At 40.9% G+C, this 20,238-nt stretch overlaps 1 protein-coding gene across 8 annotated transcripts in view; it reads left to right on the top strand.

Moving 5' to 3' along the window:
- Positions 1–19,227, top strand: part of TSPOAP1 (TSPO associated protein 1) — a 73,500-nt gene extending 54,273 nt beyond the window's left edge. For 5 of the 8 annotated variants that reach the window (XM_087958598.1, XM_087958565.1, XM_087958589.1 and 2 more), the window contains 13 exons: positions 1,447–1,770; positions 2,332–2,532; positions 4,906–6,048; positions 6,775–6,889; positions 7,122–7,273; positions 10,269–10,437; positions 11,836–11,907; positions 13,107–13,142; positions 14,320–14,423; positions 16,218–16,289; positions 17,425–17,523; positions 17,693–17,767; positions 18,765–19,227. In XM_087958598.1, the coding sequence (XP_087814724.1) occupies positions 1,447–1,770; positions 2,332–2,532; positions 4,906–6,048; positions 6,775–6,889; positions 7,122–7,273; positions 10,269–10,437; positions 11,836–11,907; positions 13,107–13,142; positions 14,320–14,423; positions 16,218–16,289; positions 17,425–17,523; positions 17,693–17,719 (2,514 nt within the window). In that variant the 3' untranslated portion in view covers positions 17,720–17,767; positions 18,765–19,227. The remainder of the gene's footprint in view (positions 1–1,446; positions 1,771–2,331; positions 2,533–4,905; positions 6,049–6,774; positions 6,890–7,121; positions 7,274–10,268; positions 10,438–11,835; positions 11,908–13,106; positions 13,143–14,319; positions 14,424–16,217; positions 16,290–17,424; positions 17,524–17,692; positions 17,768–18,764) is intronic. The other 3 variants (XM_087958576.1, XM_087958628.1, XM_087958585.1) reach the window with 3 other exon arrangements.
- Positions 19,228–20,238: the final 1,011 nt, after the last annotated feature.

The following is a 20,238-nucleotide window of genomic DNA, read 5'->3' as shown; positions in this document are numbered from 1 at the left end:
ACAATTTCATCATGCTTTGTCTTAACCCACATAAACCATAATTTACAAAGCAGCAAAGCTTGATTTATACGTCAGTATGTCATTTCCCAAGGCAAGGAATTATTTTTTTTAGCAGTTTTAATGTTTTTTTGTATGCCACTCCAGGTCTGTTAGAATTGGGTGGCCAAAACATTTAAATAAACAATAATAAATCCAAACATAGTTTAGAATCATATGTGAATCCAGCTTTTTTCAAGTAACCAACTGCCTGCCCCACTTAGATAAACCAGACCAGGAAACCAGATCCACTGGAAGGCTCAAACTACTTGCATTAAGATCAGCTATAATAATGAAATCTTACAAATTTGATTGTGCTGTATCTCTTCCCTTTCTTATATTCCAGTGAATCAAGCAGGGGTCTGCCTAAGCTGCCTTTAAATATTACCTCATTGATTAGGATTTTAAAAAATTGTTGCAGCCCCTTTTGCCTATTCTTGATTGCGTCTTGTATTGAACAGAGCAATAAAGCTATGTATCTTGTTCCACTAACACCTGTTGAAGTCCGAATCCATAATGTATATCACGAAGCAACAGCAATCAGTTAAACTTCTTCAGCAAAACCACAATTAAGCAGAAGACACAGAAAAGTCTGTTAATATGAATCTTAGGGGATTTGTATGCACAATTGTGATTCCACTTTCATTCACACTGTGTTTTCCTCTAATAACCAACCCATAGTGCAGCATCAACTCTTACCAAGCCCTAGATGAAATATGTTCTCATAACTTTACAGGAATCTCTCTCCCTCCCTCTTCCTAATTAGAAAAAGAACATAACTGCTAATTTCACATTTAATATTGTTAGGTTTTGTGCAGCTCAGAATCTGAACTAATCCAATGAAACTCTGAACACGAGGCTACTGATATTCAGCTTTTTTATTGGTCAAGACTAAAGCCGGGCGTCTTTAATCTCCTGCCTCAAACATCAAGGCAAAGAGAGAAAAAGCAAGCATGCAAAAAAAACAAACAAACATTTTTCCTTCTTATATTCTACACAGTTTGCATAGATTGTCATTCTGTTAGAAACACAATTTGATATCCACTACTTCATGCAAAAGCTCATGATTTTCTCAGCGCCCTGAAACGATGGACCCCAGAAAGGGGAAATGAATACATTTTCTGCAATATAGCCCAGAGTTTGTTAGAATTATCTCACATTAGGTTGCTGAGAATACACATTTTAAGTTACAAGCAAGGCTAAGTTTGGCAATTAGCCTGGAGGCTTTATCTCCTCAGTTGGCACACTAGGTTACAATGGAGCTCCTCTCAGCAGCAATAACAAAAGCTGAGTTAGGTTACACTCTGTGCATGTTCTAATCCTTTCAATATCTGTATTATTTTAATATTAAGAGATATTAATAATTAAGAGATGCTAATGCGACATCTCTCTGCAACAATGTGCTCCCAGGAACTGCCGCTCACCGTGACAAAGCAGGAGCTGCACATTTCAGACAGTGGTGCTATTAGCCCGGAGACCTGTGGAAGCTGCCCTGCAGAACAGGGGACAAATGCCCCACCAGAAAGAGAGCCAGAGGACAACCAGAGCTCCCTGGAACCAAAGAGACCACCCATGGACAGACCTTCCATGCAAGAAGACGACAGCTCCCGGGAGGTGGGCCAAAGCGAAGGACAAACTCCAGAGTCTTTAGTCGAGTCTTCAGGGAGGATGAAGCCGTTGAAAGAAGGCTCCAGAGATGACGCCTCTCAGCTGGTGGCCAGGAGCAGAAGAGAGGTCGGTATTCATTGATCAAAGGCCTCTTCGGTTTGGAAAACCTAATGATCCGTAACTTCATACAAACCGCAAAGACTTTTGGTCTTCATGCAAGGACGTGAATGTGCACACGTCATGATTGTTTATATTAACAGTTTGTGATATTTCCTGTCTGAGGCCTGCTAGAAACCAAATCAGTCAGGATTTAAGAAGGGCCTTTTTCTGACTTCTGGGGAAACATTTGGCTAAAAGACAAAATAAAATTGCTTTAAATAATACATTCCAAAACATCAAAGGCTATACTGGGCTATACTGAAAAAAAAAAAAATCAAAATGCGTTCCAAAACTCTATTGTGTTGTTACGGCTACCATCTTGGCTTTTTTGACCATGCCTTGCCGACACTTCCAAAAACATCCAGATCAGTGTTAAAATTGACATCACCCAAAGGGTAAATGCAATTTCATATTTGAAGATATATATTCAGTATGAAAGTGGTGATTTGGGAAGGGGTTCAGTTATTCATTCCAATGATACAGCATTCGATTTTTCACTAATAAGCCTTTCCTCCTGAATTTCTTTAGCAAGCAGAGAAAAGGTCAGAACCAGGAAATCGACCACTAAATATTTTAACTGACCACAATCGTGGTTCTGACCTTTCTGATATTACGGAGGAGGAGGAGGAGGATGAGAAGGAGGAGGAAGAAGAGAAACCAGTTTCTGGTAGGCCAGGGGAGATGAAATGGAATCCAAGTGAATATTGCAGCAGAGAAAATGGAGACAAGGTATTCTTATTTTTGCTGTCCTTAAGGAGCAGTTGCAAATTTGCTCAACTCTTTCAAACATCTTCATGAGATTATTTGCTTATTTCTGATACTCCCCTAAACTCAGGACATATCCAAAAATTGCTGCAAATATTAATATAATATTTAATATTAAATAAAAATAACATTAAAGAGCCATGGTGGCGCAGTGGTTAGAATGCAGTATTGCAGGCTACTTTTGCTGCCTGCTGGCTGCCTGCAATTTGGCAGTTCAAATCCCACTAGGCTCAAGATTGACTCGGCCTTCCATCCTTCCGAGGTCGGTAAAACGAGGACCCAGGTTGTGGGGGGCAATAGGCTGACTCTGTAAACTCCTTAGAGATGGATGCCCACGGTGCCTTTTCACTGGCAGAGGATTGCGGGAGGCCATCGCAGCCGGAAACGGAGCTCAGGAGCCTGTTTTCACTAGCAGAGCGCTCTGGCTGCCACAGGCACACACACACACCGACACGAGTGACTTTGAGCTGGCTATGCCCACCCCCCCACCCCCCGAGGGCAAACACAACCCTGATGCGGCCCTCAATGAAATCGAGATTGACACCCCTGACTTAGATCCACCCTGTTTTCCTTTCATGCCCTGCCAGACTATATCCCCATCATTGCTACTCTCCATTTTGTTATATCTCTTTCCCAATTTTACCTGTGTTCCTGCCCACTCATAGTTCTCTGGGAGGAGACATGTTCCATCATCTAGTTCTGTTCATCTAGCACTCTCCGTCCTGATGGGGCCATAATGTCAGAGCCCATCTGGCTTTTTAAAGAATGTTAGCAATTCCAGAAAATTTATATAGGATACGTTATACCTGAGCTTTGAACAGTTGATGCCACCATATCAAACTCTTTGTTCTGCACAGAGCAATCTATTTATTTACAATTTTAACTTATACCCTGCCTTTCCTCTGAGAGTTCATGACATCATGGTCCCCTTCTTATCTCTATGAAGAAAACCTTCTTACCTGCAGCTGTGGCAGCACGCAGTCACAACACCTAGGCCAAAAATCACCACTGTGGGAATACATGGACCCGATTACTTTTTGGGGGAAAAACATGATACCCGCCTAGATAACTCTTGCACAAGGAGAGTATTGCCAAGATATATCAGTGCTGAGGTCGTGAGGTTCATGTTCTGTGCTGCCAGCCTCCCTAGCACTATTTTAGCTCCTCCTCTCCAATTTCCTAGAGAACTACATATGCAAAATGAGGATGAACTGAGCTGCAGGAATCCCCATGACTTTTAGATAGCAGGAAAAAGTTAGAGATTCTCTTTGCTGCCATCTGATGGCCAGGTAGATTATTGCATTCCAGATCTGGTAATCCTACTCTTCGCTAGGTTGAGGAATAACTAAGGGGAGCTTCTTGAATGTGTAAATGAAAATGATCTAATTTTGTACTTTTGATGATGGTGGAAAACCCTGACTGGATGGACTTTTCCTACATCAAGAAGAGACAGAGCAGTAGAACACTAACTGTCATTGGGTGACTACTCTTATCTGAAGAATTCCTGATTGGGTTTCATGATCTTTGAGAGGAGGCTGACCAGACAAATGCCATTATGGAAAAAGCTACAGAAAGCCAAACAACAGGGAATAACAGGCATCATTTCCTCATGTGCTAAATTCATTAGAATATTAAAAGATTTTCTCTTACAATCTTTAAATGCTTTGGACTATATTTCCTATCATTCCCAACCAGCTATTGTCAGCATGGCCATTACCTAATATACATGTAAGTTATGTAGATGGGGAAAACTATCCTACATCTTTCCATGGGAAGAAGAATGGTATATAAATGCTGATGATCATGATAATCACAATCTATTTCAAGTAGATTGGAGTAGCCATGTGATATGTAATACACCAAGATATACTTCCAGTTCCAGTTGCACTGCTGGAGGCTCAACCATTTATTTGCCCATTTCCATTTTCCACATTTTTTTCCTATGTAAAGGAATGGCTTCTTTAGCTTTGTAACAGGTCTTGGTGCTGGATTCTAGAAGGGTTCAAATATTGAAAGAACCCTGCTGGAGCCAGATGAAAATAGATTCATCAAAACTAGAATCTTGCTTTCGATACGGAAGCCCACAATCATGAAATAAAAACCTGTGCTTCACTAATAAGTTTGAAGAGTTGTTCTGCTTCTGAGTATCGCTCTTCCATTTAATTACCTTCATTCATCGCCATTGATTGATGTTTCACTTTGTGAATTTGTCTAGTCCTTATTTAATGCCATCTACAGGAGTGATGGTAGGTGTTGTTTATCCATCTTTCAATGCCTAATTCCTCTTTCTCTCTTTGCTTCTTCCTTGATGGTCTGGTTTCTGGGTCTGGAGCACAGTTGGATCTTGGTGATACTGACAGCGATGAAGAAATCTTGGAACGGATTCTGGAAATGCCATTGCAAAAAAAATGCAGCAAGGCTCTGTTTAGTATTCCTGAAGTGACTGAAGAGGAAGAGGAGCAAGAACAGGAAGAAGAAGAAGAAGATGATGATGATGAAGGCTGGGACCCCGTCCTAAACCAACCTATTTCCATCCCTCTGGAAAAGAAGACCGTGGAAAGCTTCCAGAGTAAGCTTCCTAATCATACCAGAAGAACGCAAAGTCCTCTCTGTTCTTGGTCTAAAAGAAACCACAATCTTTCAGAGCTGATCTTACCTGAAAGGACCCTTCTACAGAAATTTAGAGGAGAGTGTATGAATGAAACGTCCAGTTGCTCTGGAAGATGGGATGGTGAAGATATGACCTATCAGTGGGATGATAGAAAGAAACCATCAAGATCTCCTCTTTTGGAATGGAGAAGATCCAGTCATTGCAAGGAGAAGACCCGTGTCCAACCCCAGGGACATAGGAAGCGAAAAGGAGACATCCGAGAGCCCAGTGTTCCTCTGCGGAGCAATTCCTACTACACTGGAGGTGGTCTTTACAGAGCACAGAGCCTCACAGAGAATTTGGATGTGATCACCAGCCTTGAGGTGGAGGATGACTTGAAGCTGTGCAGCTGGGCAGGACAAAGGCCTGATCAAGTTCCTTCAAGGAGAATGATGCCCCAAGAGAAAAGGGAGAAAGCTGTGCAAGGCCTCCCCCACTGCCTCACCCCGGAGAATTTGGAGATTGACATTGAGTATGATTCAAATGAGGAAGAGGATTTAACCATCACTTCCACACCAGTGAGCCTGTTGAGTTCAGATGGGAGGGCTGATGGATCACCAACAGATTGTGAGGAGGAATGGAGTGATTGCTCCAGCCAGTCAGGATCAATCCAATCCAGTGGGCGACGAGAACTGAAGCGATCCAGTAGTTGGGAGGGAGAGAGCACGGATTGGAGCACGTCTCCCAGCCATTCACCTGGACATTGTGGATGGAGGAAGAAGGCCAGTGGTGCCCCAGAAGAGTGGAACAGGACTCGGGAGAAAAGCCCCTCTGTCTTGGGAGCCAGGCCAGAGCAGGCTTGGAAGGAGGGCCCTCTTGTGCAAACATGGGTCTGTGAGACACTTCCTTCATCAACCGGTGTTGTCACAGCAGCTTGCCACAATTCTGACTGTGCTTTTGACCCTTTGCTCCTATGCTTGCTTGCATTCTGCTTACTGTGTTGAGTGCTTTACAAAATAGAGGCTTCTGTTTTTATTTGAAACTTACAACCCATTTGTGTGATACTCCTTATTGGCTTTTCTCATATTTTGCTTTGGGATTGGCTACCAATCAGACATCACTGGCTGAAAATATCTAATGCAGTATTCCTTTTCCCCTTTAATTTTTAGGGAAAGTCTGCAAACTTAAATACCCTTTATTTTAAATCGTGAATCTCTTTTAATTTGCAACAAGCCTTCCACAAAGAGGCTGCCATCTGATCAAGGTGGTCTATGAATGATTTATATCAATGTAACCTTGATCGATAAGATCTAGTGGTTCACAAGGTGTATAGAAAACTCAAAGGAAATGAGAATTTCTCGGTTTCACGGCAAACGCCAACTCTCACAATGAATGGAGGAATATATATATTATGGTGTCAAAATGACAGATTCCGTGTAACTGCAAAACTGAGCCTATGCAATTTGCTTTGCTTTTGGTCAGTGTTTTGTGGAAGCGCTCACAAAAGAGGAATGCTGCATTCTAGCCCTTTGCATTTTGTGCTTTTTGCTGCAGGGTGTAGCTGAAATGCCAGTGAATAAACACAGGACTGATTCTGCCAAGGGTTTCTCTTTCAGGTGACAGGTAGTCCCGGGTTGTTGGACTCAACATCATATCAGTCACCTGTCCAGAGAGACAGAAGATCTCCGAGAAAAAGTCAAGAAGGGACCCTATCTCCCAGTGGAACTATTGGTGAGTTAGTTGCAGTTTCCATTAGGGCTGTTTTAAAGTGGGAGGGGGCAATGTTAGCAAGAGTTGAACAAGGATGTCTCCAAACCTCCTTACAAGATCAGGTACATGAAGGAGTTAAAATCGCAGTATCAAGCCCATACTTCCAAATTCGCAACCGTCACACCAGGGCTAGGAATTCTGTCCTGATAGACAAACTCGGTCCAACTATGATTTGCTTTTGTGTCCTGGTTAGGAACTTGGAGGAATCCTTCCCTTGAATCAGCAGATGATAAGGGATCAGCACGTCTGTTTGTGGCTCTTTTTGACTATGACCCTGTTTCGATGTCCCCTAATCGGGATGCTGCTGAAGAGGAGCTCCCATTTCAAGAAGGCCAGATTTTGAAGGTACGAGCGACACCAAGAAGAGACGTATTGGCAGGGCTCAATTCTCACAGAGTAGGTGAATCTAGAACTCTCTGATTTATATATATAAATCAGAGTGAGGCTTCAGAGCTGAAGACAGAAGCCTGAAGATGATGAATGAGACTTCATCGAAACGTTGCCTAGATACTTCCAATCTTACGCGGAGAAAACCCGAATAACCAAAGATCTATCTATCTATCTATCTATCTATCTATCTATCTATCTATCTATCTATCTATCTATCTATATATATATATATATATATATGTATATAGGCATTCAGCTTTGTTCGTATTTTCCCACGTCATTGTAGTTGTGCTTTTAAAGTTGTAGCCACACGTTTAGGCAGAATCTCATCTGCCATCATCAGGCTTCTGTATAGTGTACAGAAGCCTGATGATGGCAGATGAGATTCTGCCGAAACGTTGCTACAACTTTAAAAGCACAACTACAATGACATGGGAAAATACCCAACAAAGCTGAATGCCATACATGTAAGTACCTGCGAAAACGTAAGAAAACAAATATATATATATATATATATATATATATATGTATGTATGTATGTATGTATGTATGTATGTACCCTGTTTCTCCAACAATCGGCCTCCCCAATAGGAAGTCCCAGCATGTTTTAGAGGCATGAAATGAAATTAAGCCCCTCCCCCAAATTAAGGCCTATATTAAAACATGCGAAATGGGGGCAAATGGCGGGGGCTTGCTGTTAGGAAGTACTTTTTTACACACCCGGATATATGGTGCTGCCTCGTTGACCCTGATACAAAGTGCCCCACCAACGCCGAGGTCAACATCCCAGCCGTCGCTGCCCACCTGCCCGAAGATGATGGAGGGGGGAATTAAGTCACCCCAAAAAGACAGCCTAGCCAAAAAAAAAAAAAAAATAAGACCCGGCCTTATTATATGAGAAACACGGTATGTATGTATGTATGTATGGCCTTCGGCTTTGTTCGGGTATTTTCCCATGTCATTGTAGTTGTTCTTTTAAAGTTGTAGCAACGTTTCAGCAGAATCTCATCTGCCATCATCAGGCTTCTGTATTGTGTCCGTCTGAAGCCTGATGATGGCAGATGAGATTCTGCTGAAACGTTGCTACAACTTTAAAAGAACAACTACAATGACGTGAAAATACCCGTAACAAAGCCGAGGCCATACATGTAAGTACCAACGAAAACTTAAGAAAATATATATATATATATATATATATATATATATATATATATATATATATATATATATATATATATACATACATACATACATACACACATACATACATACATACACACACACACACACACACAGACACACACACACACAAAGTTTACAGCTTGGCAGAATGCCTTAGTGTGGCCAATGGTTCAGCTGCATAGTGTTCGGCTCAGAAATAATTTTATTGAAATAACTATAAATAACTGGAGAAGCCTTGCAGTTCTCCAAGATGGTTCATCCAACTTGGAGGCACAGAATGCTAGAGAATACATGCAAAAGTGAGCTTCGGTTTATTTTTATTATTATTATTATCTACCTTTATCTTTACTACAGAGAGGGCAGTGGAGGGTGGGAGAGATACCTACGGGGTCTATCCAGCCCCCCAACAATCCTGATGTTTTCTTTCACAGGCCACTTAACCCAATTGTGGCTTTATTCTCAAAACAGATGAGATTGAAAGAATTGTCCTCTTAAGGTTTTCAGCAGATGTCATTAAAGGAGGAAGTGATGATGATTGCTGGATCTTCCTGGGCTGAACAAGAAGGTTTGAAAAGAGGCAGTCATGTCATATTTCAGTGCAGTTATAGGCAGTCTTTGACTTATGACCACAATTGAGCCCAGAGATTTGGTTGTAGGTTGTTGTAGTCTTTAAGCGGGTCACTATGTGATCTGATTCAATTTGATGACCATATTTATGACAGTCTGAGCCAGTGTGGTCTCTTTGAGTAAATTAGGTGGTGGTTAAATGAACTATGTAATTGTTAAGAAAATGCAACATATTTAGTGCTGAGGAATGACAAAAAAATGTTGAATCACAATCATGTGATCTTGGGACACTGCAACTGGTGTGATCCATCTGCCGTGTGCCCGAAATGTAATCCTGTGACCATGGGGATGGGTTGTTGTTGGTGGTCATAACTTTGAGGATAAATGGTAGGTTTTTAAAGTCTGTCATAACATTGAAAAGTTGTTAAGTAACCAAGGGCTACTTGTAGTGCGCTTTGTGGAATTGTGTAAGATCTTTGATTAAATAGAGCATTGTGAATGCATCCAACAAAACACAGATGCAGCCTGTCTTTAAAATTTCCCTGCCCATGCTGTGGGGAGGTACCGGTTGTTTCATCTTCATTTTCCAAATATTCCAAATATTTAAGAAAGGTTAGTATGATTTTGCCAATGTCACCACATGAAGCATCATGGAGGAAGTAGAAATTTGAATCCTAATGCCTCTTCTCTAAGCCTTAGACCACTGCTAATCACTACCTCCTACTGGATGTGCAAAATTCCCAACATGCTATTGATTTATAAAGAATCCCCACATATTATCTTCAGCTCATAACAACCTCTAGCTTTAATTTCATATTTTCTCCTAGTTGTCATATTGAGCTCCATACCATGACCCTGAGATCTCTTTTCTTGATGGATAATTGGAATTGGAATGGAATATTCTGTGCATTTGTATATGCCAATGTTTTTCAACCTCGACATCTTGAAGATGTGTGGACTTCAACTTCCAGAATTCCCCAGCCATCTTCAAATTGTGGGATGGCAATAATGGGATAGCTTGGCTGGCTGGGGAATTCTGGGAGTTGAAGTCCACACATCTTTAAGTTGGCAAGGTTGAGAAACATTGGGATGCCCTATTACTGCAAACCTCTTGGGGATAAATTTAGCAATGGGTGGAAAGAAGTAAGCAAATATTCTTTTGGCACTGTTGCGATTGATTGCCTGCCTCCCCCTTTCACAGGTCTATGGCCACAAAGATGCAGATGGTTTCTACAGAGGGGAATGTGCAGGAAGAACAGGGTTCATACCCTGCAACATGGTATCTGAGCTCCGGGTGGACAGTGACAGTGCGAGAAAACAGCTGATAGAAGAAGGCCACATTTCTACTGATATGCTGATGGAAAGTCTAGGTACTCTGCCCAAATCTAATTATATTCTTGAACTTTGCCAGGCCAGGATTGGGAACCTTTTTGAATGGGAAATCATGCTGGTTGCTATGTTCCAATAGAAAAAAAAAATGGATAAGGTTATGATGACACAACCCCCTCAGATACACATGCAAAACTATTCACAAAATATCTCATGTTTACCCATATCACTGTGATTTGTCAGGGAGGCAAATTAAAACTTGAGTTAGCAAGGATCTTGCTCAAGGAAACATCAGTCTAATGATTGAACAGTTGGGCCTCGGGGAACCAGATATTCTCTTGGATCTATATGAGTAGAAGTGTAGACTATTCTATAGGAGTAGTCAAGGGATTGCATATAATTCATGGATTATAAGTGTCCACTTACCTGTTAAAGAATGTATAGTTAATTCACTTGAGTTCTGTTGTTTCTCTGTCTCAAAGGTGCCCCACGTAATGAATTAAATACTGAACAGTCAAATGCCAGGACATTGTTTAGATCGTTAGAAGAAGAAAATTCTCCATATAACATGGTGGAATCAGACAGCAAAATAACAGATTCTGCTTACATTTGGGAATAACATTGTAGGGCTTTTCAGCTTAGAATCTTCCACTGTAGTGGCTTTGTAGTACCATGTGGTTCTGCCAGTTAGCTGAACGATATAATATTCCAAAGTCTGGGGAGAGGTTTTGGGCACTTAGTGATACCAGGAGCATTTATCTTCTTTGGGCACTTCGACGGTTCATCAGGTTCCCCAACAATAAACCTGTTCATTCTGGACAACAATACTAAAAAAAATGTTTTGAGAGATAATTATGCATAGCAATGGATCTCCCAGCCCATTGTCTACATCAGTGGCCTCCAACCTTTTTTGTGCCACGGCCCGGTACCGCATCACAAAATGATCCACGGCCCGGTACCGGCATCAGCACGCATGACCAAGGCAAGGCGAGCCGAGCGACCAGGCCAGCCAGCCGTCCCGCGCTTCTCCCCGCCACCTTCAACCCCTCCTTTGTACCTTTTTGTGCTTTTTGTGCTTTCTTAATCTCCTCCACCATCGGGACGGCTCTTCGTTCAGAGCCGCCCCCTTCGATGAAACTAAGGCACGAGGATTCTTTCAGCACCCAAACGCCGCTTTCCAACCGGAAAAGCTCACCCGGAAGCACTTTCGTCAAAACAAGATGGCGGCGCCCAGCAAACTGGCGGCCCGGTAGAAAATGATGCACGGACCGGTACCGGTCCGGGGCCCGGTGGTTGGGGACCACTGGTCTACATCATACTAATCCAGAAATAAGCCTAGCAGCTTATTAAGAACCACAGGCGAATGGGAGAATAATTTACTAAGTTATTGGTCTGTATTGCATGTTAATTTAATTGTGTTTTGTTTTGTTTAATTGCAGGGAATGGTGCATTTTCTCCACCTCCACCGCACCTATCAAATCATCCTTCAAAGCCGCGACGGTCTAAGAAAGGTCAGCGCAACAGTTCGTGATAGAAGCTGCTAATATCTTGTAGCTATAAGGATAACAGAATTATCTTTCTTTGTATAATTTGTATTTATTTTATATTTTATTTATGTATTTATTTATAATATTTATTAAAGATTTGTAAAGAGATAAAAGACAAAAAGGTAGTAATCTAAAGTAAGATTAAAGAAAAGAAAAAGAAGAAATAATGTGAAGTGAAAAGGCAAGCAAAGTGTGGAAAGAAATATAAATAGAAAAAAGAAAAGAAAAATAATTTCCAATCATCTTTCAAGCAGATATAAACTTATCCTCTCATCTCCCTCATTAACGTTATATCATAATTCTTCTCGTATTCTACCCTTTTAAATCAGTAAACCCATAAATCATCTGTTTATTTTTTATTTTTATTTTCATTTTCAGCAAAAAGTCCATAAAACCTTTCCCATCTTCAGTAATAGTGCTTATTGGACGAGCAGCATGGTGGCCTAGTGGTGAAGACTCTCACCTCCCACTTGGAAGGTTGAGAGTAGCAACAGATGTTTCTCCCCAAAAGCATAAAGAAAAAAATAATATCTGCTGTGAATTTTGCATGGAATGGAATACAAAGGCATCTAGCCAATAAATGCTCAGCTGCATCTAGTCACCCTGACTCTACCCCGAATTGAGGGACCACCGCAGGGGTGTCAAACTTGATTTCATTGAGGGCCTCATCTGGGTTGTGTTTGACCTTGGGGGGCTGGGGTGGGTGTGGCCAGGTTGGGCACGGCCAGTTCGATGTCACTCATGTCGGGAGCCCCTGTGGTGGCCCTCGTGAGCTCCATTTTGGGCTGCAACGGCCTCCTGCAACCCTCTGCCAGTGAAAAAGGAGCTCCGGGAGGGCCCCGAGCTGGTTCTTCACTGTTTCTAGGATGGCCCCGTGGGACAGAACTAAGCAACCCGTGGGCTGGATGCGGCCCATGGGCCTTGAATTTGACATCCCTGGTCATTAAAGGGAGTAACAAAAGTACTTATTGTCTTAACAGGATTATCTTTTATGCGAGTTCTGCATATCCATAAGATGGCTGGAACTGTATATTTTCATAGGACTTGTATTTTCATTTAGCTAGATCATTCCACCACTTTCCCAAATAAATGTTTTTCTCCTTGCTTAAGACACATTGGCAAACCAACATAGCTCGCTCCTAATACCTTTTGTCCCCCAACAGAATCAATCAGGGTGGAAGATCAGGTCCCTGATTTAGGTAAGTGTTACTTCTGTTTTTCTTGATACTCCTAGGAGATTGGTGGCTGCAAGGAGATGTATGACAGCTCTCCCGAAATATAAGGCTTTCTTTATGACTTATAAAAAGAAAGGGGTCTCATCGATATCCTAAGAGGGCATAAAAATGTCTCTGTGATTGCAGAATCATACGATGATGTTTCCACGTTTAATAGAATCTTATGACTTAAAGGGCTGTCAAGTTTATCCTTCTGCTCATAGCAGAAATCCAAGTTAAGACATCTCTGTCAAATAGCTGTTTAACGTCTCCTTGAATGTATAGGTAGTCCTTGACTTACGACCATAATTGAGCCCAAAATTTATGTTGCTACATGAGACATTTGTTTACTGAATTTTGCCCCATTTTCTTGTCATAGTTGTTAAGTGAATCTGGCTTTCCCTTGGACTTTGCTTGCCAGAAGGTCACAAAAGCTGTTCACATCATCCAGGGACGCTGCAACAGTCATAAATATGAACTGGTTGCCAAGCATCCAAATTTTGGTCACGTGACCATGAGGATGCTGCAGTGGTCGAAAGTGTGAAAAATAGTCATAAGTCACTTTTTTCCATGACATTGTAACTTTGAACAGTCACTAAATAAACTGTTGCAATTCGAGGACTACCTGTTTTAAGTAAAGAAGAACACAGTCCTGTCATAGTCATGCTATTGTGTCATATTCCCATTTTCTGTCCCATGCATTTGGTTTTTGTTTCCTGTCTGAATAGGGAATGATCCTTGCTAGAATTTGAAGGCATAGAATATTGTCTCAGAATCCAGAAGAAGGAAACTGGATTTCCAGCAGCCAAAGTCAAGCCTCTATAAACCACCCTGACCTTTCTTATATCTAGCAAATCCAGACTAAATTATGGAGTGCATTTTGAAACTTGCAGCATAAATGATATGAAACAAAACATTTCATATAAATTTGGTCAATGTTTTGAACATGTCTGAAATTTATGTCTGGCAGAGAAGGATTTTTTTTTTCTTGGTAGAAGGTTGTCTCGGCTCTTGGGTATGGAAGAGCATACATTCACAACTAGATCCCAATGAACAGATAAAGAACTTTGTTATATAAACCATTAAGAGAGACCCTGCTTTAAAGGAACAAATGCAACTTCCCATTCTGATCTGCTAGTTGTCCATTTCCTTTCTGGCTTAGAAGCACCTGGAAAGCAAAATCCGAGTTCTGAGGACCCTACAAGAACAATGGTGGCCATTTTTGACTACAATCCCCAAGAAAATTCTCCTAATCCAGACACCGAGGTAAGTAGAGACATACCTCTACTGTATTTTTTGAGTTTCCAAAAGAAAAGAAATACAAGTAAAACATCTTTTTTGAAAGCAGCATAATCCCGGATTACATTTCTTCGTACAGACGCAAGTTCATGCTCATTTTTATATTCTATTCAGGTTCATGCTCATTTTTATATTCTATTCCATATCTTATTACTATTTTACATTTTCTACATGGCTTCTCCCCTCTTTTAATTTTCTCGATTTTATTTTATTTATTTCATCTCAATTCAAATCATTATATTTATATTTTTGTCTGTCCTGTTTCAATTGTCTATTATCTTTTCTCATTAAACAAAATTTCTCCTGTAGTTACTGATTGGAGTATGACGCCTTTATATCTTTTCCCTAAAGTTATAACACTCAATATAATACATAACTTCCATTCGGATTCTGCTTGGTACATTCTTAAACTACACACAGTATTCTTGAGAAAAAAAAGTATACTTTGCTTAATCTTTGAAGCACTGTTAGAGGGTAGAGGTACGAACTGTTTAGCTTTGTGTATCATTTAAGGAATTGCTATGGGTGAAATAAATTCTGGAGATTGTCTTGTTCCTTTCTGGGTCTCCAAAATTGCTAGTTTCAATGTATAAACTGAAAATGAAAGTAATTCCTTCCTTCTCAGTTGCTTCTGTACTGGTTTTCTACTATTGTGTGTGTGCATGAATTGAAAGAAAAAAAGAAAAACAGAAGAAAGACTAAAGTAATAATATAATAAATAATATAGAATTGCTGTCAATGAGACAGGTGGTCTATAAATTTTATATATGTGTGTTTATGACAGAGAGGGAGGGAGGGAGGGAGGGAGGGAGGGAGGGAGGGAGAGAGAGAGAGAGAGAGAGAGAGAGAGAGAGAGAGAGACTTCCAACCTTCATCACAAGTATAAACAAATTTAGTAATTGTATGGCCTTCAGCTTTGTTCGGGTATTTTCCCACGTCATTATAGTTGTGCTTTTAAAGTTGTAGCAATGTTTCAGCAGAATCTCATCTGCCATCATCAGGCTTCTGTATTATGTCCGTCTGTGAGTCAGACTTTTACAGTGGTTTCAGATTTAAATTTGGGGCAGCCTATTGGAAGCCTGCACTCACAAACAAAAAAATCTCCACACCACAAGCCAGGCAAACACCTGGGCACAAACAGATCCCCCCTGATACCTCCGGCTCAAACACATCCCAACCAGGCACCCAGATGAAACCCAGCTTCCTAACTAATGAGAGCCGTCCATTTACCCGAAGCCAAGCTGCACTAAAGACCTCCAATAAAGTAACACAATGCTGCCAGCCAATCAAGATACAAAAAGAGCCAAAAAACAGACAAGATATTAGAGACACCAATCAAGCAGAACACAGCAAACTCCGAGACCAATAAACACAGACCAAGACTCCCAACCAATCAGGATGAAGAAAAAACCATTCTGGCACAGCAATAGGCTGCCCCAAATTTAAATCTGAAACCACTGTAAAAGTCTGACTCACAGACGGACACAATACAAGCCTGATGATGGCAGATGAGATTCTGCTGAAACGTTGCTACAACTTTAAAAGAACAACTACAATGACGTGGGAAAATACCCGAACAAAGCTGAAGGCCATACATGTAAGTACCGCGAAAACTTAAGAAAACAAATTTAGTAATTCTTTATCCACTCTAAAGTCACAAACATCTCTTCATCGTATATCCCATCTCTTATCTATAAGCAAATGCATAAACTGTCATCTTTTCAGTGATTTTCTACTATTGTTCTTAATGTTTTTCTCTAGGTTGAGCTCAGGTTTTGTGCTGGGGACATTGTGACTGTGCTCAGTTCCATGGATGATGATGGGTTCTATTACGTACGTATCATGCCTCTTTAAAAAAAAATTCAAATGGTCCAAACAGTGCTATAGCTGGTAAATCAGAAGGCAGCATTGCTATGAATGGAACTGGGGTTGTGATTGTCCCAAAGGTGTCTTTTCAAGAGGCTTTCTGGTTTATCTTTGAAAGAGGTTTTGCTTCTCATCCAAGAAACTTCTTCAGCTCTGGGACAATCATGACCTGGGTGATTGAGAATCTCCATAGACACGGGGGTGTGATTGTTTCTATTTTAAGGGCTTGTGGAACATACTGATTATGCCTAAAGCCTCATGTGTGATGGTAACCTTCAGTTGGGTGAAATGGTGCATCACGTGACAACAATTTTTGAATAAAAAAACCTCAAACAGGCTTACTTACAGAATGCATCTAAAATCTGGGATCCATGACTCCCACGAGACTGAAATTTTGGCAAAGTTGTGGCCATTTGAATGCTGTCATGCTGCTATGTCGCTGCACGGCCACAGTCAACCTCATCATGTAATTGTCATTTCCGTGACACTTCCAAGCTCTCTACAAGCTTCCTACAAAGAAAGTCAATGGGAAAGCCAGTAGCAAACTGAAAATCATTCCCGCTGTCGTTTTGGCTTCTCTTTGAGTAAGGAAATATTTTTTAAATGACGATCCAACCGGTTGTAGGTTGCCTGGCTGAAGAATTCTACAGTAATGTTCGCCTTCCAGAAAGCATTGCTGATATCAGCAAAAGTGAGGGATCTGAGTGTTCCAGTTTGGAAATGAAAGCATATGCTTTTCTTCTGGAAGGACTCCTGATCTTTTGAGAAGTACATAAAGTAATAAGCAGAGATCCAAGATATGAGATATATATCACTTTGCTTGGAAATAGAACGTGCACAAGAGCTTGATGGTAGGAAAAAAGGAAAGCCATCCCTTTCTCTGTATGCTTTTGAATCATCAAGAGATCTCCAACCAAACATTGAAGCGCACCAACGTGCCTACCGTCCCTGTCCTATTGTTTCTCTTATTCTTTTTATTTTTCTTATATGTACCCATTTCATGTATTCACAACTATGTATACGCTTATACTTATTATCTTGTAAACAATTGGCAAATCAAATAAATAAATAAAATAAATAAATTTCCCTTCTTTATCTGCAGGGGGAAGTAAATGGACAGAAAGGTCTTGTCCCATCTAATTTCCTGGAAGCTTTGCCATCAGATGGAGCATTGGCAAGTGAGCCAAGCCTTGGAAGGCAGGTGAGGGAGACATGTTGCCTGACTGGGACCCAGATGTGAGGTTTCTATCACAGAACTGGAATGCCAGGAAATATGTGTCTCTTCCTCCATTCATGAATTCCACCAGCCCAGATAACTGAGCTATCTTTGTTTCATTTATCTATTCTTCTATGCCTGTGGCATCCCTCAGCGAGTTAGAAAAAGAAGAATCCAGTGATGCGTGTGAGAAAGTCAAGAGGAAGAGAGACAGGCAGACAATAATCACGTAAGTCCCAGATCGAATCCTTCCAGAATGCTTTTTGCCAGTTAGTAAATCTTTTACATAACACTGGACATATTGGCATCAGGATGAGAGCAGAAACGAAATTTTCCTTCCCATTCTGCAAATCAAGGGGCCTACTTCAAACAGATGCTTAAGACTGTCAAGGTAGATCCTTTGAATCTCCCCTCAATTATTGTCCTCCACCCAGAGCCAGTGCTTGCCTACAGCTGGTGTGAACTTGGTATAAAGCTGGCTCTTTATACTAAGTTGTCAGGCATAATTACAATTTCCAATGCTTCCTGCCAGTTTCCTACGAAGAAAGTCAATAGGAATGCTGGTAGGAAGCTGGAAGTCACTCCCAGTGGTTTTCCTACCCTCTGTTTAGGCAGGGAAATATTTCTGAAATGAATATTGGATCACAAGTTGCCTAGCCGAATTCTACAGCAATTACTGCCTTTCAGAAAATATCACTGATGTCAGGAAATACAGTGTTCCAGCTTGTAAAAAAAAGTATCTACTTTTCTTCACAAAGAACTCCTGTCCCTTTGACAAGTGCATACAGTAATGGGCAGGACCCCTCTACAAACAGAATTTGTGCTACTCCCAGAGTACCCATATGATCACCTGCCATAACCTTCATTCTGTAGTGCAAGAGTTGTTGTTGCAAAACCAGATCTACTGTAATATGTTTTCCTGGAGTTGCTAGGTAGACAATTTTCTGCTGGTTGGAATTCCAAGTTCATTCCACCCTGGAAAAACCTCTCTCCACAGACACACACACACACACACACACAATCACACACACCTCTAAATTTGAACAAGATGCAAATCCATGTATTGTTATAGTCCAGGAATGGTTTCTAGTTAAAACTTAATGTGGATATTTATTTCTAAAGTTTGAACTTATTTTGGATCTAGAATTATTTATTGTTGAGGTTTGAGACAGTGCTATGCATGCAATATTTTGTTTCTCATATTCACTGTTTTTTTTATTTCACAGTGGTATCCAGTAGATCATCTGATACATCTTTCATTTTTGCTTAGCACCTGGACCGCCTACTGCCTCAGAGTCTCAGGGTTGGGTGTCTCTTAGGTGTCTCAATCCTGAGACCTTCCCTTCGGGGTATGAAGAAGAACACTGAAGGGAGGGAAAATTCACCCCAGGTCAAGCAAGAAGAATGGTGCTGAGCTCAGCTGCCATAGAACGTTGCAGTAAAAAAGGAATGAATCACGATGTAATCCACAATGGCATTTTATTTCCATGGATTACAAGATTTGTCAAGTGGTTTGGGAAGCAAGTATGAGCTCCAGAAAAGGGGTTCTGTAGAGACCCGTTGCTCACAATCTCTTCTCCCGTGTGTGGTATTGGCTGTAATGTAGTTCAGTGGATGTTCCCTATTTTACTTTCCTTCCAGAAAGTATCTTCCTTGTTTTGGAAATCAAAGCTGCTTTTTTGGGCCTTTTCTCTCAGCATATCATTTCTCTCAATCCAGAATTTCTTTGATCGCCTCTCCTCAACCTGTTGCAAGTGGACGTTTTTCCTCCTGGGAATTGTTCTTCCCAGAAAGAATCGGTCAAGGGTCTAATTTGGCTAGGAGTGGCTGAAGGGTGGTTGAATATATATTACCTGGGAGTTCCTGCCCAAGAGCCTTCGTGTTTGTCTTCGTATGGATTCTTGTTTTGATATAGCAACTTCTCTTTTTGTGGTACTCTAATGTAAATTGGGTATCTTGCACATTTCTGTCCCTGAGTAGAAATCAGGGCATTTACCATTTTTGATGGTAAGTTAAGGACTTATCGATTGCCTTGAGGTACATAATTCTGTACAGTACCACGTGATAAATAATTTACTGTAATAATATCGCTAATCATTCCTTGGACATCAGATGTGACCAGCAAGCATTAGTGCAGTGCATAATACCAGACATGTCACTGGAAGGAAAAAAAAAAATCACAAAATTGTGTCTCACTTACTTTGGCCACGTCATGTGGGGGAATTCACTGGAGAAAGCAATCATGTTGGGAGGAGTTAGCGGTAAAAGAAAACCAGACCACTGAAGAACATGGTTGCTGGATATCATCAAACTAACACCAAACAGAGCATAGAAAAACTCAAAGAAGTTGTGCAAGATTGGAAGATGTGGAGAAGTCTGGCCGATAGACTTGCTAAGATTTGGGCACAGCTAAATGGATAATATCATCATCATCATCATCACTAATCAGCTGATGGAATTTTACTTATCTATTCTTACCTTTCTCACAGTTTTTCCTGGAATACATTCAAACAGTTTGAAGCCTCTGAATATAAAATCTCATTAATATATTGTGTCAGGCGACTGCTCCTATAAAGTACCATGTATGGGGAAAACATTACTTCTGCTCCAGGTATGTCTTGGGAGCTCCCACAATGCCAGCTGAGATGTGGGGGGGGGGGGGGCATCATCTCATAAGCATCCAAATTATCCAGCTACCCA

The sequence above is a fragment of the Notechis scutatus genome, chromosome 1 (genome assembly GCF_049901735.1).
Source record: "Notechis scutatus isolate UNSWTSFEM ecotype Mainland chromosome 1, rNotScu1.2, whole genome shotgun sequence".
Classification (NCBI taxonomy): domain Eukaryota; kingdom Metazoa; phylum Chordata; class Lepidosauria; order Squamata; family Elapidae; genus Notechis; species Notechis scutatus.
Note: the sequence above shows the minus strand (reverse complement) of the source record. Positions and strands in the feature narration are given on the sequence as shown.